The sequence below is a fragment of the Betta splendens genome, chromosome 16 (assembly GCF_900634795.4).
Source record: "Betta splendens chromosome 16, fBetSpl5.4, whole genome shotgun sequence".
In the NCBI taxonomy this organism is placed as follows: Eukaryota; Metazoa; Chordata; class Actinopteri; order Anabantiformes; family Osphronemidae; genus Betta; species Betta splendens.
The window spans coordinates 14,521,812-14,543,897 of record NC_040896.2 but is presented as its reverse complement, the minus strand read 5'-3'; the positions used below and the strand labels follow the sequence as shown (position 1 = coordinate 14,543,897).

The window sequence follows — 22,086 nt, the reverse complement described above, 5'->3', positions numbered from 1 at the left end:
GTCCCTCGGGAAACGAAGGCGGTTTCACATAAAACGACATTTGCCATTTTGGAGCATAATTCAAAAACACAACTGCCTTCATTTCATTTGTGCCCCAAGAAGAACACATGCATAATTCATTCCACACATCAGACTCGGCTTTCAGGGACATGCTTTAAATGTTAGGGTTCGTAAATTGTGTTACTGTAGCCTGAAATCTTTCAGCTGGATTAAAGAAATCTTTGCACCGGGATCAGTTTACTTGTTGCGTGCCCACGGCTCAGTTGTGAACAGAAATGAGCTTGTTTTGTCACACAAAACATTCAATTCTCAAATTGTGTAACTTTTAAAATGAAATCAACCAATTTGTTGATGTTTATGTATTTAATATTTCATTTTATTCTACTGGTGAAAACACAACAATGGATCAATCACAGTCACTAAATGTAAACATACCAAAGTCTAGATTTTCCAATATGTCTTTAAAGGCAGCATGTGACAGCTCATAGTGTCCAGTCCAGGTCTGTCCTCATTCCTGTGTGTGTGTGTGTGTGTGTGTGCGTGCGTGTGTACGTGCGTGCGTGCATGCATGCGTGCCTGTGTGTGGACTCGTTCATGGACTCCGTGGACCATCTTTTCCCAGCGTCTCCGACCTGTTGCTCGGCTGCACCAACACGTGTCCCGTGTGTCCACACGCAGATGTTTCCCTCAGACGGCGGCCTGTGATCGAGTGCGCGGTGTGAAGGACGAGCGGCTCCCTCGCATGCAGGGGCCTCAGGGGCCTCGTCTGGGCCCCTCGTTTTTTTCCCTCAGTATACAGTGATAATGAGGGAGCCCTTAACCCTCCGTTAAAAGCTTCCCTCCAGGATGCTGCAGGTCTGATGTCATGCTGTTGTGTCTGCTTTCATACTTTAAACATAGAATGGAACCACACAGTTGCTTGTGCCTTCCTTAATATAGACAATGTTTGTTCAGTCGTCATTTATTTGACTGATTACATGCGTGTTACTTTGAATTGACGTAGACCTGAATGTATTTCCTTTGAAGGTTGAGGCTATTATGTGGTCTTTTACTCAGCCCATTATTATTGGCTTTCTGCATTTCCCTTATGATTACGTCCTATAGATCCTGCACAGCTTTTACCATGTCGTATAGATCATAGGACAAACTCCAGTGGTCCATGGTCACAAGCCACAAATGGCAAACCTTTAGAGCAACTGAGCTGGAATTCAAAATGGTCTCTTGGCACCGGCTTGGGGAAGAAATCAGGAGTCTTACGAGTCCTGGGGGTGTCATTTCGGCTGGCGGTGAACTCAGGCAACACTTACAAATATGTCCTGTCCAACTAGCTGGAGAGCAGCAGGCTCTCGTTACGGGCTCTGGATTGGACGGCGTGAGGGAGGTGGACGCGTAAAAGTGCCCGGTCTCAGGAATCAAAGGCAGGAGATGGCATCCCACGGACTCCAGAGCCCCGGTGATGGGATTCTCACCGACAGAAAGAGGCCGCATTCGTCGGCCCCGCGTCCCCTCGGAGGAGAGGCCCCGTCCCCGGGTCGCTGTGCTTCCTCAGTATCACCTATCAGCTGGGTCAAGCAGTGGCTGAGATAAAGCAGCTCCTGGAGTCGGATGGTCTTTAAACACAGCAGGGGGAGAATTCCGAACTCCTGGTCTCATATCTCATTAAACTTGAAAAAGGTACATTAATCCTTGACAGTCGAAGATAACAACATAGATGACAGGAGTCAGGGAAGCTGACAGAGGCACGGGTGCGTCTATGGTTCAGGAGCGGGAGAAAATGTGTTGAAAGTTTGTTTTTTTTTTTTGAAAAAGTGTGTTTCAGTGCTCGTCAAACAAACGTTGGATTTTTAATATGCTATTTTAAATCTAATAATGAAGAAAAATTTATGATTTAATGTTAAACGACAGGCACACAGGCCACCAAAGAGAGCAAATCCTGGCTTCACGAGCAGCAAAGAATCCAACAGAAATAAGTCTGACGTCAGTTCTCGTTCCCTTGGCTTCTTTCTTGATGAGCGCGTTTTCAAGTCAGCGTCCTTTCTGTTCACTGTCCTACACCTCCGGCGTGGTTAACGGCACACGGAAAGAGAAACACCGCGTTGCACCCCCAGATGCCAGATTCATGCAAATCTTGACATGCACACAAGAAAAATGTGCTGTTTTAGCCCACTGTCGTCCTGAGCTCTGGTGGGCAGAGGTTTAAAGAAGACGTTCAGGGTCGTTGTGGCAGCAATTAGTTATTTGTTAAGATAAAATCCCCTTTGATTGGTAGAGAAAATGTAAACTTGTATAAATGATGTGCAGGAAACGAGTAAACACAGATTTTAGCTTCTTCAGTGACTCGCGTTTTCAATTGTGAAATCATGGTGAAAGTTTTTGGGGGGTTTTACCGCTGATTATGTTCCAGTAACATCCCCTTTTTATAAAAGAGACCGTATAATTCTCCAAGTTGCTGTAAGACTTGGTCTGAGTTTCTTGATCCAGTGAGCAGGACTCAGTATCTTGACCTGTCGCCAGCTGAGCCACAGTCACAAGGACAGTGACATTCGAGGGGAGTTTAAATCTGAGCTCGTCTCCAGTAGAAGGAACCGCTTACAGAACCCTGAGCTCATCCAGCTCCTGGTGCGGTCCGGCCCGCTCCAGTGCTCCCTGGATCCACTATCCTGTCGCTGACAGGAACATCAGATGGTGCTAATAAACGGCTCCGCTACATTAAAAATGAATCCATTAGCTCAGAGTTGTTGTCCTTGTGAAGTCATTAACCCCACCTTTCGCAGATTCTTGCATGCGTACGCACCATTTGTCCCATTTTTATAGGCTGCAGGTGATAAAAACCCAGACCTCGCTCAAGGTTCGATCCATTTAGAGGAAGGAGGTTGGCTTGTATCTTCTTTACTCCCTCACGCCTTTAAACATGCTTGTTTGCTTTTACAACCGGCTCTGTGGGCAGCTGGGGAGGGGCAGCGCAGATGGATTTGGGCTTCTTTATTTTTTCTGCCTTCGTAACAGCTCATTTAAAATCACAAGGGCCTGGAGCACGAGGCAGATGGGATCTACTTATGAACGAGTCAGCGTCTAATTTAACTAAAATACTTCCTAATGCGAGGTAATTGCAGACCTTTGCCAAAACAGGATTTCTCATGGAAGCTTCATGACGTTGTTCTGTATAACTTGACTCATCACGCGTGCATGAAGGTCTCCTCCCTCACCTCTTCATTTGGGCCTGACTGCTGAGAGTGAACCCGTCCCATCATTGCGTGCCCAGCGTATCAGGCCCATCGCATGAACTGAGCTCGCTGTGAAATTGCTTAAGCTTCGTTTGAAAGTATCCACACAAGTCATATATCACCCACTCACAGCTCACCTTATCTTGACTGCTCTAATACTGCCACAAGAAGCCTCGCTTGCTTACATCAAAGAAGAGTCTGAAAGCCTCTTAAGCTCCCTTTAAAGGGTTACAAAGATCTGCTGAAAATATAGAGCCAGGTTATAAGACCTGTGTGGGAAAAGCAAGCCGGTCTAAGGGGTTCAGGCCGAGGAGGAGGCTCTAATATCAAAATATCTATATGCAAGTCAGGAAATACAATGCAAAACAGAAATGTCTGAATGTGCCCTGAACCCCCTGATGCCTTTTATTAGCTGCCTCTGCGAGCAAGCTCTTAATGAGATGGACATGCTTCTACAAAACTGTAGAGGTAAATTAAGCTTTATTTAAAAAAAAAAAAGAAAGCATTATCACACAAGGCAAAAAAGAGAAAAAATGCAAATTGCTATAAACAGACCATAGGGACCCCCCCACCACCACCCTCCACACACACACATACCCCCACAGCCACTGGCAGCAAAGGGGTTCTCATTACAACCAAATCAAAGGAGCAAGAGAACAAGACTCACATTGTTCTGATTGTGTTTACTTACACTAGAAACATTTAAACTGGACAATCTGAATGTACAGTATAAGACAGACAGCTTTGATTTCCACATGAATCGAAACACAGAACCTTATAGGAGCAGTTTTTTTACACTTAGTCAATAGTACAAATGAAACAGGAAGGTTTACAGCTATGCAATAGATTTGACTGACCACTTTAAGACAGACTATACATGTCGCAGTGGGCACTTACAGGGGCAATGGGTAAAGAGAAAGAAGAAGCGACGTCCCAACCAGGACGCTTTATACTGAAGTAACATCAAACCTGCATGTTGAGGTAAGCATGCCACTGGGGAGCACGAAGGAAGCGATTCCCCTTAAAAAGGACTCCCTTAACCATATCCCCACTTACTTTGTAATTCTCCTTGACAGTAAATCAATTCTCAAGCCTGGCCCCTTGGACTCCTCCAGCCCTAGGTCCTCCTCGCTCAACATTCCTGCACACATGAATCACTCCAACTCCTGGCTTCTGGAAGGCATTTCCTGCCCGGCCCTCTCTCTTTCTCTCCGTCTGACTCCTCTGCTGAAAGCCGGGCAGGAGCCCGGCTCGAGCTTTGATTTGGACCCAGAGGGAGAGAGGGAGGAGAGCTTGGCTCAGCGCAGGCCCTGGCTCTGGGAGGGAGACATGGAGACTTGGAGTGTGTTGGGAGATGCCTGCACACCCAAGCGGGGATTTAGTGCTTTATCCTTCTATTGCAATATAAGCGGCAGAACATATTCCAACTGCAACCTCGTTCCCGATGCAAAATCTGCCCAAAGGGAGCGTTCATTGTTAGGAGTTGAGTTTACATTCTCTCTAAGACAAATGTTCATTATTTCAGTTCTGAGACTGCTCAACATGGAACATCGTTACAGAATTTGAGAACTACAGAGTATGAATTGTTCACTCTTTACACACTGTCAAGACCTTATGATAATTCTCAACACTGAAGTGGATAGAAGAGCATTCAAAGATTTGCAATAATGTACACAATATGTTGGCTCTCCAAAGCTGTACAACCTTCCCCCTAGATGCTAAATCAACACTGTATGTACAGTTAGCCAAACTAAAGACAACCAAAGTAACTCTTAAAAAAGAATTCTGAATTCTTTTCATATTTACACAAAAGTGAAACATACATATTTTACAGAGATCACTACACAAAGATCACACACAGTCCTAGAGCGTGGAATGAGCGAGGCTGCAGCAGAGTGAAGGGGATTTATATGTGGTGACAGCAAGAGCTGACCTACTGTGCAATGGATGCTGTGTGTGTGTGTGTGTGTGTGTGTGTGTGTGTGTGTGTGTGTGTGTGTGTGTGTGTGTGTGTGTGTGTGTGTGTGTGTGTGTGTGTTTAGGTGTGAACTACAGGGCTGTAGATGCACACGTTTGAAGAGACTTATTTATGTTTCCCCTGCTTCTCAAATCATAGCTCTTATCACCAGCCTGCCTTTGACCTGGTGAAGGTAGGTGCTCTGCTCTGACTCTAGGCTCTGACTGCTCAGGGCCTCATCCATGCTATCGACGGGCTCTTCTTTGACCTTGATGACCCCGCAGTGAATGTCGGGCAAGTCACTGCTGGAGCCACTGCTGCTGCTGCTGCTGAGCGTGTGCTTCCGGATGACTCCTGCAGGGGGCAGCCTGTCCTCCTGCATGCTCTCCGTCTGCTCTCTGTGCTGCTCCTCCTGCTCTTCCTCCGACTCCTGCAGGTGTGCGCTAGGCTGACGTAACTGCTCAATGGACTTGGACAAGAGCTGTAAAACACATTGACACCATGTTAATGACGTTGTCGTGCAGCTGTAACAAATACAGTGTGTTACTGCAAAGCTAAAAATATCAATTTGTTTCTACGGTACAACATAAATAACACTAAGCACAATAAGAGTGTAAATGAATCCACAGAGTATTTTGTTCTCAACAAATAAAAATCTCCCCTCACAATTCAATTACTAAACTGCTACAGAACAGACACAGGTTTTTACATCCATCAAACAATAAAGTTTAGTTACCGGTACTCTAACTGTAACTAAATGAAATACATCTGTAAAATTAGTCGGATGAACTTTATCTTTCAATCCACCCTGAAAGAGGAACTCAGTGGTACTTGTCAGTGTCTTGCAGCTCCTGTAATGGTGCCATGATACGGTTATTCTGCCACAAGAGGGCTCAATAAACTGGATGATAAGCTCCTGCTCTCGTCAGCTGGTAACCCACAACATTACTGTCTACAGGAACTAGGCCTTGTATAAATATCTTTTCCACTATAAGCATTAGTCTCATTAGTGGGGCATTAGTAAACACCGTTCATACCTATTCCTACGATCCCTAAGCTGTTGCAAATTTCCATTAGTGCCCCCTACTGTTGCAGCCATTGAAGGGCGTTTAAAAACAGCATTAGATGAGCCGGTGCTAGGAAATTAATTAGGGCAATGTTTCAAAGATCCCTCTCAATAAACACCGTGGGCTCATCCCTGATTAGCGGCCATTTATAACCTCCACTTAAAGAGGCTTTACTTGTGATCTCATTGGCCCGAGTGACCACAGCAGGATCTGTTCATGTGTTTCTAAACAGGATGTCACAATTACTCCTTCAAATCAAATCTAGTCCACTAATTAGTACTATTGCAGCTGATGTTAAAACTAACTGCAAAACTGTTAGAGAACAAAAAAATCTTGAAAAATCTTTCTGCTAAAGCGCCTGTGGGGCGTTTTAGTGCTTCTAGGTGTAGGTAGGAGTTGCTCTATAGTTCCCTTTGGTTTTTCAGGGCCCAGCATAGGGACATATCAGTATGAGCATTCACACAATGCTGCCTTTCACAGTGTCAGCCACCTCGCACACGTCCCTCACCAGAATAATTACTCTCTGTGTATAGCGAGGTCACCTCCGCCAGCTAACAGAAACACAAATATTGCCACAGAGGAACAAAATGTATTCTGGGCACTTTTTCCTTCACTTGAACTTAGCTGAATTGAATTTCACAGAGTTAGCATGTGAACAGCACTGATGCCTTAAGCTATGATAACAGAATTAGTGCAAGGGGAAGCATTTCTTCCCCATTTGAAGTCAGGCAGAAGTTCTTTGCTTTGCAGAAATCACACGAGGGTTCTAGGGAAGAGCAGACCAACGCCAGGCTCAGTAAACTTTAGCAACCGCAGATGCTTTTATAAAAGACTAAAAATAGATTGGCAATTGTGTGCTTAAAACGATTAAATCAGACTCCCTGCGGTAAAATAAGACCTCACGAGACATAAACAGTAATAAAGAATGCTGTGAAAAGCAATCTCAAAGTCAAAATCCTCCCTAGTGATTTAAATATTGATGAGCTGCACAATACCTTATTTATGTGAACCTGCTGTTGATACTGTTTCTGTTTCTCTAAGAAGTGCTGGTGTTGTTGCTGGATGACCAATTGGGCCAGTGTGTTTTGAGGCAGTGGAGCAGACTGGGTCCGGTTCAATGGTCTGTGTTTTGGTAGCTTGGGCCGACTGCTAGAGGGGCGATCCTTCATAGCTAGAGGGGACTGAGGGTGTGATGACATGGAGCCTTGCCCTGGACAAAAAGCAAATAAATTAACACTTGTCTGAAACATACTGCAAATTACATGTTGACAAAATTAACAATTGATACAAAACAGTGAAAGGTTGGGAGAGAATGCGTACCAGAGGAAAGGATCTTCTGCTGTCTCATTTGCTCCTTCTGCAGGAGGTGTTGAAGGAGAGCTTGGTGGCTGGGGCTCACCTTGGACTCCAGACCTGTCTGAAGGGGTACAGGACCCAGGAGATGCCCGGGGAGCCCATGTTTAATTTCCGTGGATCTGTCTTTCAACCCAATAGCAGCCTGAAACAGAAAAAACAGTTATTAGATAAGTTTTTCCATTTCAAAACACTGCACATACTGTGGTCTCCATTACGAGAGTTAGTGATTTATAACAACATAAAAATGCCTAGATGGAAATAATATCAACTGTTTTTTGTGAATGAATATAGTTCATATACAAATCAGTGATAAGGCAGTGTGGAAATGAGGGAACATCAATAGTTCCTGCAGCTGATGAACAGCTCTCTGTGGAATGTGTCCGAGAGCCAAACAATAATATATCATTATTGTGTTATCAGGAGGTGCACTTGAGTGGACTTGGACTTTTTAAATGCTGTGATAAATGAGGTAGTAGGGTAAGATAAGAGTATGCCTGACACAAGGCACGGCAGAACAATATTTATCTAAGGGTGATAAAATCATTTGGGGGCCACAGGTCAGCGACCTGAGGCAGCCACTGACGGCAGGTTTGGAAACACACAGGCTTGGTTTACGAGTTAAATAGCCGAGATGAAGTAAAAAGCAAACTTTATGTAAAACAAATCTAGAATGTTCTCACATTAATGGTTGAGGATGTGGTCGAAAGCCCCAAGGAGATGTTTGGTAGAGAGGGAGATGTGTATAAGCTCAGCATGGACATGGAGCCCTCGGGTCGGAATAATCTGGGTTGTGAAGGCCATCTCTGCATCAAACACAGGACAGAGCAAAGCACACGGGGATTTAGAAGAAGAAAGCAGATTTAAAATCCCCACAGTGGACAGTTTATGAAGGCAACATTGTTAATTCACTATGACGAACAGCTCCCCTAGCTGCAAACAGGAAGGTATGAGTTTTTATGATGGATGATATAAAGGAACGGCGGACTGCAAAATTTTCCTGGAACTTCATGGAATGGCACTTGAGTGGACGATACATTATAATAAAAAAACAGCAAGGCTCTAAATCTACCACTCCACCCTCAGATCTTGCTGCCTCTTCTTATTCCCGCTTCCCAGCCTCAGGCTACTCTATCACAGCACATCAGCACTGGGGCATACTTCCTGAACCCAGCAGAGCAGTAGACCAGCATGTGGTTTTGGAACAGCCATGTTTATTCTTCCAACCCCTACCAGTACTCAGTGACCTGTATGTGGATATCCGGTCCATATTTGACCCAAGGGACCGGTTCCCTCTGAAAAAGGATATCTAATGTAAGGGCGCACAAACACGCCATGCTTTTGGAGCAGGCAAGAAGCCTACAGGCAGCCCCACAGCCCATGAAGGACTTTCATGAGAACCTCAGCCTGGGTTGATACAATAGCAGTCCTAGGTGTTTATGTTATGTAGCATGTGGGTCTAAGGCTACCAGTGCCTGGGATGTCAATTAAAGCCCACAGTGTGTGTGTGTCCCCAAGCCCCAGCTCTCAGCCTGACGTCAGGGCATCGCCCCTGCTCCGTGTCACCGGAGGTCCCTGGGAGAGTAAACAGCCATTGTTAAGGAAAACACAGCTGTTCTGTTAAGATTGTTCAAAGATGTGTCATATCTGCCACCCTCTATAATGGCCCACTGTCAGTTCAGCCTAGAGGGACAAGCCCTGGTCAGTAATGAATCTCGGAATTGCCTCTGAAAAGCTGAAAAAGGGCTGTGACAGAGCAACATGAAAAGCCAACAACAACCCTTCAGCTAAACTAAAGATGTTTTCATTGGCAAAATATAAAAGTGTCCAACACATCTGGAAGAGAAATTTACATAAAAACGCATTGCTGCTTTTAATTTTTACTGTTGTTTTTGCACTAATTACATTCCCAATTTTAAAAGACTGATAGAGACAATTTATGTTCCTGGACAACGTGCAATCTTTACACAAACAAACCTAAAGTAATCAGACGTGTGTGTTGAGCGGTGCCTCCTTAATGTCAGTGTGGGCAGCCATTTTCACTGGAGGGAATCAGACTTAGAATTGGCTATTTTTATAGCTGCAGGCAAAAGGGCATGCGGGCATTTCGAGTGCTGACATCAAATTACAGCTCTGACATGCAAAACAGTATTAGAAGAAGAAATTATAAACACACCAACAGTGTGCATGAGTTATAAACATACCTCAGTTTTTGTGGTGGTAGGCAGAGAGGAGGGTCCATTCTCAGTTCCCAAGGCACTGGAAGCCCCGATAGGAGAGCTAGGGCCGGAGCCAGGGGCACTATTAGTGGGCGTACACTCTGCAAAACATCAAATAGACACAGTGAATGCTACATCAAATACATGCTGTAAAGGATGGGCTTGGTTTATTCATCACGTCTGATTACAAGCTTTGTTTTCTTATTTGAAAGAAGGAGTCGTGTAGTGGAAAAGGTTTAGACAGACACTTCGCTCTCAGAGAACATTTAAAACTGCTGTAACCAGTTGTAATGGTTGTCAAAAAAATCCAGATTTGACGCTGCATACCCATTAGTTCCAGGGCCCTCTTCTTGTATGGAGTCATAATATTCCCATCTCTTCTCTTCAGCATAGGGCTGCTCCTCCTTTCTGCAACCTTCTGCTTCAGTCTGGACCGTACCTTCAGGTTGGGCTCAGAGGCTGAAACACAGAGTACATGCAGTTTTAATTCTGACAATATTCATAGTAAAATGGCTTGTTTTTATGCAGCTTTGCAGTTACCAAATAAAAAAAATATATAAAAAAGTAGTATTAAATATAAGTTAACTGAATAAATAAGAATAAAACCTTGTAAACTGGTTTACGTTAAAATTGGTAGTTTGTAATGTCAATTTGTAGTTTCAGAAAAATTCAGAGCAGGTTTCAGATAAATTAAATGAGTCAGGATTGGGCGCATTTCCACCTCATCTGGACTAAATTAGGTTGAGTAACACACAGGCTCTAAGTGAAATAGTCCGCTACCTGCAGCCCTGGTGACCACAGTCTGATACAGTAGCAACCGTTGAACTCACACAAAAACATGGCAGATGTTTCAGGCTCTCCCCACACCACCTGCTCTTAATGCAAAACAGAGATACCCGAATACACAGCGTGAACACACCGCTCCTGAGTAACACACACACAGCATAGACTCAACGGACTCAGACTTATAAATCCAGTGTCATCAATAACACCAGAAAAGCTGAAGTATGAAGTATCACTTATGAGCATTTACACTTGGAACTTAATATTAATTTACATGTATTTAAAAAATAGCTTGTTTTGAGACACTTCATTGGTATTTAAAGTTTACTTAACAGTAAATCTGATACAACTTAACATTAAACCTATGGGAAACGTCAATAAACTCAGAACTCAAGGGTTATTTAGTTTATGAGGTTTAGGTTATTTATGAAAAATAAATACATGTGAGAAATTGTGAAGCAAAAGCCATCAGAAAAGGTTGAGTGTAAAATATCATTAGAAAACTAAGTGAGTAAAGTAACCTGGCGTTTTGCATATGGCCTCTTCAAGAAAATCACAGAGGACACACGGTATCCTCTCAGGCCTTGTTAGCAGTTACTTAACATGCACTGTACAGCTCTACTGACGTCTAATAAGAAAACTAATTCGACCTGAAGACACTGATTTGAATAATATGATGCTCTTGTCCAGCCACAGTCACAGTGAATAATTATCCCAACACCTTTAACATGAACGTTCTATCAACCCCCTGCAACAAACCCTCACAGGAAACTGAGAACAGAAACCATAAGCTATTCATTTGACTGTAAGCCACAGCTTACACTTACCGAGTGTGCTCTGAAGTTATGTAAACCTCCTGTTACACAATAGCCAACCCGTTTCAATTATTTAGACCTGATCAATAATTAAACAGGGCTCCTGCAACGCGTACAACATCAAACTATACGTAGGGAAGTGGGGCTTTGACGTGGGAGCACTGCAGGGAGGAGGAGGGGGAGCGTAGATGGGGGCACAGCTAGGAGAGTGGGCCAGATGCTGCTATTTCTGGCTTTTGTCAAAAGCAGTAAAACCCTCTTCCCTAATACGTGGCACAGACCTCTAATCCTGTGGGTGTGAGGTGGAATGAAAAAGAGCGAGGGAGGAAGAAAGGAGGCAGGAGAGATAAATGGAGAGAAAATGCTGTTGGGAGTCGTATGAATCTGCTTCACGCCCCGCTGCCTTGATTGCTTTCTATTTTTACACACTGCTGCCACCAAGCTTCGCATCCCAATTGGTCGCCACGGGAACGCCAGACAGCAGCACGGGAACAAACACTTTCTCACTGGTCTCCGTGGAAAATATGCCCTGGTGCACGGTGCAACAGGAAGACAATGATGACAGCAGCGAAGCACGCTGAACACCTGGGTCATTGCTGCACCGGCATCACACTTAGCGAAACATACAGTTAGGCCTGCGATGAATCACGGCCATAAATCACTCACCTCATTGCATTTGAAAGTTCTGCAACAGGGCCAGTAGGTTTGCAAGCGGCTGTGTTACACTATCTCCTCTAAATCAGGATTTTAACTCTGCCGTCACTGCGTGTGTCTGCGTGCATTAGAGTCCACTCTTGTACAGATGGCCTTGTGGAAAGCTGAGCTGTGTGTTCTGTGCATAAGCAGGCCTGCTATACATTTTCCCTGACATCCTTGTCTAAACCGATGCTAACATTGATAAATGAATACGTCCTGGTTACTGTTACATTACAACATTAATATTTAACCAACCAAAGTTGCAGATTACATTTTCAATGCTATAGGACCAGCAAGTTCAGTTTTGGATTGAATATTTCTGCTAGCAGTAGTTTTTACATAAACTTTACTTCTAGGTTTTTAGTTTTACCTTCGCCTCAAATAGTTTTTCAAAATATTTTCTGCACCTGCTGAACGTACACATTTGGTATCTGGGTCAAGACCAGTGAGGGTGCAGCACTTCTTACTGCTAAGCTGCAACTATTCTTGCCACAGACTATCGCATGTCCTGAGTCCGGTCTATTCTAGTCCTGGAATGAAAGAAAGGGCCTATTTTCCAAGTAAACAACTTAATCAAATGAAAATTTTTGAACTTCTTACTTGGCGACAGAAATAAAGCCAGTGGCGACACGAGTATCCGGTATTGAGAAGGATAATCCAGCTATTACCAGAGCACCGAATAGACTGATTTAATTATTCGTCGTACATAGCGTACATAAAAGTCACCTCGAGTTTATATTTGTTAAACAACACATGAGAAAAAGGAGTTTTACTGGAACCACTAAAGTGTGTTTATTTATTCAATGTGAATCTCAAAAGATAATTCTGCAAAGCAACTTATCTTCACTTTGCTTTGGAGTAGCTGTCTTTGCTTAAACAAACAGTACTGTCAAGGTTCATCCTGCCTGTGCCAGTCCCAACGTGGCAACACCTGCCAATCAGCTATCAGTGACAGGCAGGAACCCGGGGAACAACACTACCTTTGTGTGTTCCCTTCGCGTGCCAAGCTCTCAGAGGACTTTAATGAAGACAGACAGGAAGTGGGGGAGGAAAGACCTAGCAGGAAATGACCACATATAGATTCAGGAATCCAAAGAACAAGAAATTGTTTTATCTGTGCCGAGAGTAGGCCAGATTTAATTATGAATAAAGCTATGACATGTCATGTTAGAGCAGCAGAGAGACTGACTTTACCCTTACAGGTATTTGTTTAAACCTGTATTCACTGCAAAAACAATATTATCATAAACAGTCGGTCTTTTATTTCTGAAAACTGTTTTTAAGTGGTTAGATTTGTAAGGCTCCTTCTTCTTTGCATAGTCTATAATAATATAATAATAATACACATAACTTTACCAGGTATAATTCCTTTGCCTGATCTCTAAATTATGTATATACACATCAGACTGGCCTGTAGTTTAACAACTCAACAGGTATAATTGTTTTCCAATGTAATTAAAGCAGACACAGAAGGGAAAAGAACGTAATGTAATTTGGTGACCTCACTGCCACATTGTGAGGTTTTTAGCTTGAGCACTAACAAACCAAAAGAGGTTGGAATTATTCTTACTTACGCAGCTTTTCCCAAAGGATTCCTCAACCGTTAAACCAGCAAACCTAAGCTGCTCTTTGGTGGGAACCTGCATCTTTTCAAAACAGGTATAAAGCCTGTAACTCAGGGTGAATTAATCTGTTGTAATCTGCCACAAAGCAGTGGTTTATTATTGAAACAGAGAAAAACACAGTGTCTTTTAAACACCGGTAAGCTCATTTCATCACAAATAATAGTAAATCAAAGTTTAAATGGGTGAAGCAAAATTTAGGTTACGTTTATGGCCCGTGAGACCTCTTACGTTTTGAGGCCTGGAGGAAGGATAAGGAGGGCAATGGGTCAAAATGAGACTAATTGATGAAATTAGCTGGTCACAAAATCCCTTTTGACAGGGTAACATCTTAAATACTTCTATATGATAGCTCCAGGCTGTGGAGCAGATGTAAGCATGTATGTACAGTATGTGCATTTTTAATGTGTATGTCTGTGTAATTTAGCTAACCAGTTTTCCTCAGGGGAAAGTCATCCTTGCTCTCTATGGGGGATGGCAGAGTATAGTGGCATGTAGGCGATGTACCGCCCAGTGGTGGAGAGCTTTGGTCCAGTGAAGTGTGGTGAGAAGACCTGATCGAACAAAAACAAATCAAAGTTTCAAGAGAACGTTATAACACAGGCTACACTTCAGCCTGACTGTTTTAGTGTCTTTATCTCATTCTTAGACAACTAAGAGAACTTACGTGTACCAGAGTTTTGGGTGATGGATGAAAGTATGATTGGTTCCATTGCTGATTGGGTCCTTGGCTGATTTACTCAACAGAAACTCTTGGAGTTTCTGCTTAACCTCGGTACTGGCCACTGCACCTGTGAGACCAAAAGACAAAACCAAAGGGATTGGGGTCACCCTAGGGCTCTGACTAATGATATTATGGCCTATCTAATATTAAAAATCTAATTGTAACTTTATTGTGACTTGCAGACTCACCACCTTTTCTATATAACATTTAACTTAATCCTAGAACTCAAAGCTATGATAAAGGACCTAGATATATAAACTATGGAAAGTTTGTCTTATATTTCTCTTCTGAATGAGTTCACCCTTTCTTCCAGAACACCTTGTCTTATGTAGGAAGATCTCCCCCTAGTGGTCTGATGACATTACTTGTGTTTCAAGCTGTTTAAGTGATGCTGCAGGGAGATGTTCTTTCCCATTGGAGGGTCACAGCAGCAGAGCACAGTTTCAATTTACTTGACCTGACTCAGTCATAAATCTTCTCTATTATTAGCTATAGGGTAAAAACAGAAATGAAATACTATATCTCAAGTTATTTTCATCGTGCTATCGAAATACATTTTCTCTGTAAGTCTAACTTAAATGTCACTGGCCAAACTTACGTCATCAGCTGAATTTCCTGGTAAAGTACCCTGCTATCATAAATGTTGTAATATTTTTTGATATTTCTATATATTTGCATGTATTTATCTAATAAATCAAGTACATTTTAACTTTGTAATTTGCATGGCTTTTAGTTGGATCTAAAGCTGAAAACTTGAACTGAGCACTTTGTAATTAACTTAGTTAATATCAACAGAATTGTTGATATTGAAGCTGCCATTTTCGAAATTAATGAAGCAGCAAAAACAGCTTTTTACAATAAAATAGCATTTCACACATTAAATAACAAAAGTGAGAGCACACTTCTGCAAATGACTAGCATGTCTTCATCCTGTAGACGTATTTTCATTAAGCCTGTGAACTAAAGCTGGCCTCCATCTCAAGCTGTTAAATACACATTTCAATTTAAGGCACTTATGATAATGCATTGTACAAATTATGAAAATGGAGGGTTATGACTTGGGGGACTCATGGTTGCTTCTGCCTGGGGCCTAATTACACTGCTGGTAGGAGGATGGTGATAATGGCGGTGCTGAGGTCTTACTCTCTCTGGAGCGTTCTTTGCCCCTGAGGCTAAGGCTGGAAACATGCTGCTCTCGCCGGTGCCTCTCCTGCTCCTTCTCCTGCTGGTTCTGCTGCTGCTGCTGCTGCTCCAAGCGGCGCTCTTTTTCTGCAAGTTCCTGCTGCTGCTTCATGGACTGGAGCTCCTGCTGGAGCTGAAAACATGCAGGTCTTAAGTCAGCATGGAGAGAGCATACTAATAAATATGTTTTTAAAAACAACAGTGACTTCAATGAATTTCTGATGCTTCCATTATTCTGTGATGGACTATTCTTTACTCGTCTGCAAGAAATAAAAGTCACACTGTGCTAGAACGTATTGCTCAACAGCCTGTCTTGCTGTGCTGACTTTCTTCTTTCCCTTTCCATAATGTTGTCATGAGCTATAATGTTTCTACTGATATGCTGTGTTGTGCTCTGCTGTTTTGTACACTGTGCTGCTGTGGCACGGTGTCCTCCAACTTTCCAGCGCAACACTGACCTTGAGGTGCTCCTGGAGCTGGGCCTGGTGCTGACGGGTCAGCTTCTCGTGCTGCTTCTGGAACTCGCTGATTAGTAGCTGCTTCTGGATCTGCTGCTGCTTCTGGATGAGAAGGAGCTCCTGCTGCAGCTGCCGCTCCCACAATCCTGGATCCGAGCCTGGGCCCAGCATCCTCAAATCCGTACGCAAGTCCAATGGAGAGAGGGGCTCCACAGTCAACGCCACCTCTGGCTTTATTTCCACTGTTGCCCACAGAGAGTAAAGCAGAGTAAATAGAAAGATATGTCAGTGCCTAATTACTATATGTGATATGAAATTTTAAAAAAAGAAGAGAACATGAAATGTATATCTAGAAACCTGCAATTAAAATAGTTTCTGTAAACAAACATGGGAGTCATGAAGTCTACTGGGAGCATGTTAAAAAAGGATTCAATTGCACAGAGTGTTGATGTTGAGGCAACTTATCATTCCACAGATAAATAAATGAACAGAGTCCTTTGCTCAATCTCTACCAGAGCAACATGCAGATATTCCTCCTTAACATAAATGATTTATGACAAAGCAGATTGCGAACCCATTTGTGAATTCATGTTATGTGATCCTTCCATTACTTTTCTGGAGTGTAGACACTGCAATGTCTGAACAGGCCATATATAAAGTGAGAGGGCATCCCTTTGGTCTCTCACACTCTTTATATAGCCTTCCACAGAGAAAATCGATTGCCAGTAGGGAACACAGAAGACAGAACTAGATCTTCTTACCTTTCCATAGCGGATGATTAGTGATTGTACAATAATTTTATCCTCTTAAACGCTTCTGTTTTAAGCCACACTTTTGTTTACAGCTGGCTTCAGTCACCGCTTGTACAAATCCAATTTCAGATACAGGAAAAGAGAGGTAACTTTGACCAGTCAGTAGCTAAAAATCATCAGTTTTTGAAAAAAACATGATTATCATGATGTGACATTCAACAAAGTACGCATTGGCCAGGCAGTGTAATATCTTCAATTCGAGGCCACAGAAATATTTAAGCCTACTTAAAATTCTCATGGCCAAGGGGAGTCTCATGCAGTGCATTCTCTGATTTAATCTCTCCAAGGGCCATATCGGTGATAAGTAACAGGCACCTGTTTGCTGAAAACCTTAAGGGAAAGTAACATTTTGTGATGGTCCTGTCAGGCACGTCAGCACACACTAGCATAAAATGGAGAAAGAAACGCCTTCAGTAGATTCAGTGTCAGTCTACAGTAGTCATTAATTCAAGAGCCGTGTCCTCCTGTTCCCCGTGAGCTGTAAGGCTCACTGGCGCCCATTTGTTTTGTCCTGTAGCTTGTTTTTCATTGCCACCATTCCATGTGTATGCGGCAGTGATGATTATAAATAGAAACATAAAAGCAAGTGGCGCAATCCTGGTCTGTGACAACCCCCACACCCTAGTATCCACCACCCTAACTTGCTGCTGCCATGGCAACACTGGCGACGTAATTATGTCTCCCCATCCTGCAGATATAGAGTCTCACTGCATGTCATCTCCTGCCCACAGTGGCAATGTGACATGTTGACTATTATATCAGCTTTTCAGTTCTTATATAAGAAAGGAGTCCCCAGCAGAAAGAGACAGAGGAGGCATTGCAAAACCCTTCAACACACACACACACACAAGTGATAAGTTTTAAAACATGTTCAAAGACTGAAGACAGCTACAGTAGAGGGAACTCCCATGCCGAAATTTTCCTCTGTTCTAAAAACAGCTCCGATCAAATGAAAGAGGACGACAGCTTGGCGGACGCAGACAACAGTCACCTGCAGAACAGATCCTTCCCTCTTGAAAGGAAATATTAAACTTACCTTGTAAGTACTTAACAAAGGCTTTTGGAGCAGGCACTGTTCCAGGAAACGCTATAAACCTGTGAACCACTGAAAGTCGGGCAGGCTTTAGTGCTCCTTTTGCTAATGGTCCTAAAAATAGCACCAAAAAACACCTGCTGCCTTGAAGAATTCACCACTGTGATATTTAATTAATCTCATATTTAATTCTGTACGCTTACTGTGACTGACATTAAGCAGCCCCACTTTGATCAGCACATCAAGCTGAACCCCTTTCATAAAATCTCAGACAGCGGTTTAGCAAAATGAGAAGGTGGGGGAGGAGGAAGACTCAAGCCACCTTTGTTGACCAAGGCTATATGAAATGGCCCTTGAGGAAACCACAGACAGCCTCATGTGCCTGCTCTATTCTTGTCTACTCGGTGTCCACTGTGCTGGCAAGAATAGCCCTAGACGGAATGACAATGTTGAGGGAACATAATAAGCTCCTAAACGTACATAGGTACCTTTTAAGCCCCAGTGGAAACTCTATTTATTGTATAATCTACAACTTACAACCAGATAATTGACTTCTTTACTGTGCTAATTAAAACATACAGTATAGTAGAGAAAAGGTAAAAACGCCTCTACCCATGGACTATAGTCAACAACAGAAAACACCAGACATTCATAGCTACTATTACAAATGCGCAGTGGTCTTTGTAAACCAACTGTATGCTGAAAGTACCCGACACTCAAACATAGTTTGTCTGTATTGAGAAAAGCACAGTCTTAATATAGACAATGTGTGAAAGACTGTCACACGCCTGCTTAATTTAACAAGGGCAAAAATAAAAGCGCAGTGTTGCATTTATGCAACTTTCAGGTCGCTTTTGAAATGACCCCTTTTAAAAACGAGCCCGCCTTGTAGTTCAGTGGTCCTAAAGCTCTACTGCCACTCACAACCCAAAATACTGTATGAATTATTCTGTCTGAAACTAAGGTGCTGTAGGATTGGTGGACAGATGTGTCTCTAGGCACTAGTAAACAAAAGATTTAATAATGACAGGTCGCAAATTTGTTTTTAGCACAAGGCAGTGACAAGCACCCGGTCCCATGCCTAAATTCCTCCCGGCGGAGGGGCTGCCGGGGGGATAGGGTGACTCATGGCCTGTGACCACACTCTCACTGCAGTGTCACACTGCCAGTGTCCCTAAAGTGTTTATTTCTATAACAGATCTGGCTCTCTTTAGCCTTGGTGGTGGTTAGACAGACAATCACAGCCTTAATTTGAGATGTTGGATGGTTGCCTTTTTTTGCCTCAGGCCACATTAGCTGGTTTCCCACCCCAGAGAGAGAGAAAAGACCAACTTCAGTACGGCCCTTACTATCACAAGTGAGGAGTAGAATATATGTAAAGCCATTTAGTAAAATATTAGCAAAATAGGTCATTGTGCAGCCTCATGTGAAGTTTTATTAGTTTAAAAGGTGCTCCTGACCTTTAAAGAGTTAGAATATAGTAATATATCATCATGGATCTACATAAAACTACATTTCACAGCTAACATGAAAAAGCAGTCATTGCACAATGATGCTTACTTTGCATCTGGAGGAATCTTTTGGTGTCACATGAAAACAGCTACTAATAGTCATATCACGAAAAAGCAAGAAAGACACGCTGGAGTGTTTTCTTCTAGGATAATTCTGGATTAAATATTTAATTCATTAAACAAGACATTGAGAAATCTGTGCAGGGAAATGGGGGGAACACGATGATCCAACTGCCTTAACGTGAGACACATGGGTCTGTATAAAAGATTTGTTTAAGAACTTTTTGTCAAATTATATAACTGATTTGTAAATGTTGTGAATAACCATAAAGACACACTCTCTGTTTACACTTTCAACATGTATGATGTGAGCAATGTGCAGTAGAGATGGTTACTGAGCTAAGTTCGCAGTATAACAGTATGAGACATTATAAATAGAACCAGAGATACTGAAGATGTTTGAGGGTAAAAATAAGTTGATGCTTGGGACTGCAATGTGGTGCTGGATCTCTTATTAAGCGCCTTGTTATTTTGAGCAGCTGGCATGTCTAAAGCAGGAAACAGGTCTTTATTTTTAAGAGTCAGGCAGGCTCCTCCTTGTAGCTGAGCCAGAGCCACGGCTTTCAGGCTATCTGCTAACATAAAGAGCAGAGCTGAACCACCCAGTCGTCTCCTGGCCTGTCATCATGCCAAACAGCACACACATCAACGCATAATAAATCTCTATCCAGGCAAAAAGGAAGGTGAAAACACAGAAAACTGTACGACACAATTAGAAAGGGTTGGTTTCCATTCTGTCGTCATTATGCACTTCTGTGTGGACAGCATTGGTGCCAGACCTTCTAGTCAATGAGACGGCTAATGAACTGACCTGCCAGACACGGTGCCTTGACGCCACCGCCATCCAGATCTTAAAAGTGCTGTACCTAGAACTTCATTATTAAACTCTGAACTGTACTTTTCTTCAACATTCACAAAATAATGAACAAATGTGTACAAAGTATATATTCTTTAATTGGGCTTTGTGTTCTTTGTGCTATTCACCTTACTAGTATGGACAGACTAAAATAATAAGTTACTTGATTTTTTGTTTTAACTCATCATCATCAGTGTGCATAGAATTTTTATTTTTTTGGATTGGGAAAATAACTAGTCTTCCTTCTTGGAGAGTCTCTGAGAGACTTTCCTCTATCAAGATATAAACAAAAACAAGCCTGTATGCTTCATTTTTACGGCAGGTGATTTGCACTAAAGTGGAAAGAACAAATTAAACAGTCAAATGACTGAATTCTCTATAAATATCTGTTCCCATCCACTGTTATATCGGGAGCATGCTGAGATGGAATGATAACGCACAGACACCTAATCTTAGCAGGCTAATGCCATAATCTGAAAATAACTAAGCTAAGAATAGCTGACCCACAGAATAAGCAAGAAGCCTGAATTCAGCCGCTCTCTTTGGCCGAGAGGCCACTAAGACAGAGGAAGAAAGCCCCGCTCCTGCGGTCAAACAACCTGTTCTATTGACAGAGATGCAATGTGTCATCTCGCTGTCACCCTCTTGCTTATGTTTGTCTCACATTTAACCCACTGCCTCAGGATGTTTGCCTGCTGAGAGTTAAGCTGTGATTATTTTCCCGTGAAAGTTACCACACCATAAATAGTGCATTCATAGGCAAAAAAAAATCAAAAGTACTATCTGATAATGTGTCGTTACCTCTTGCAGTCGGTTAATCATAGATAACAGTGACAACTCAAAGGTCACAGCTTACTTTTCAGTAAATTAAGCACACACATGACTCGGTCTCCACCACCCGCATGACAATGTTCTCACAGACAGCAATGCTTCACCTCTAAACTAAACCCGAACTAAAACTGTTTTCACACCATTAAATAGCCACACACTAAAAAAGAATCTAAGCAAATCAGGTGTGACTCATCTTGAGTCAATACAGTGAATAGACGTTACTCATACTGATGTCAGCCATGCACTCCTCAATTCAATTCTCAGGTTAAAAATAGAACGGTCATTGTCTGTGGTAAATATCCTGAAAGAAACCTTTCAGTTGTCGTCCTTTTTTGTCAGCTTTTCCTGTTCCCTGAAAAGAGCACGCTGACATGGAATCTGGCGAACCACAACATCCCTTTACGTTCAGTGACTCACTACAGTGCGTGCGGTAAAAGAATGGAAGTAGTGTCGCAAACATTTCTCTCCCTGCAAACAACGCTCCTCGCTTGTTGAATATGACCGATTCAACTGCACTCCTCTTGTACCAGTAAATCCATTAGAAGATACGTTTCAACACAAATCAAGGTAGTAGTAAAAAGCAGCATATGTTATCATAAGGGTAAATACCTTGAGTCAGGAAGTGCCTGATCCTACCACGTTGCTGTGCTGAGAAGTTTTGAGTTGTCTTTTCGCACAGAATGAGAGACCAGCTGAGCGAAAAAGAGTTGAGAGTATGTGAAAGAGGAAGAGAGGGACAGCGTGACTGTGTGCGAGGGAGGCGCAGAGGCTCTAAGACAGCAGAGAAGTAGAAATAGATCCAGTGATAGAAAGAAATACAGAGAGCAGAATAAAAAGAGGAGGAAAAAAAACAAAAAGAGTTTCCTCAAGAGGCGTAAAAGCA

The 22,086-nt window shown here is 42.7% G+C and overlaps 1 protein-coding gene across 4 annotated transcripts in view; it reads right to left on the bottom strand.

Moving 5' to 3' along the window:
* Window positions 1-3,685: 3,685 nt before the first annotated feature.
* Window positions 3,686-22,086, bottom strand: part of hdac9b (histone deacetylase 9b) — a 30,088-nt gene continuing 11,687 nt past the window's right edge. For 2 of the 4 annotated variants that reach the window (XM_029129249.3, XM_029129248.3), the window contains 10 exons: window positions 16,101-16,342; window positions 15,604-15,775; window positions 14,404-14,527; window positions 14,169-14,290; window positions 10,148-10,279; window positions 9,806-9,921; window positions 8,285-8,407; window positions 7,569-7,746; window positions 7,244-7,458; window positions 3,686-5,662 (listed from right to left, as the gene is read on the bottom strand). In XM_029129249.3, coding sequence (XP_028985082.1) covers window positions 5,330-5,662; window positions 7,244-7,458; window positions 7,569-7,746; window positions 8,285-8,407; window positions 9,806-9,921; window positions 10,148-10,279; window positions 14,169-14,290; window positions 14,404-14,527; window positions 15,604-15,775; window positions 16,101-16,271 — 1,686 coding nt within the window. In that variant the 5' untranslated portion in view covers window positions 16,272-16,342 and the 3' untranslated portion in view covers window positions 3,686-5,329. Of the gene's footprint in view, window positions 5,663-7,243; window positions 7,459-7,568; window positions 7,747-8,284; window positions 8,408-9,805; window positions 9,922-10,147; window positions 10,280-14,168; window positions 14,291-14,403; window positions 14,528-15,603; window positions 15,776-16,100; window positions 16,343-21,812; window positions 21,896-22,086 lie in introns of all 4 variants that reach the window. The other 2 variants (XM_029129250.3, XM_055503229.1) reach the window with 2 other exon arrangements.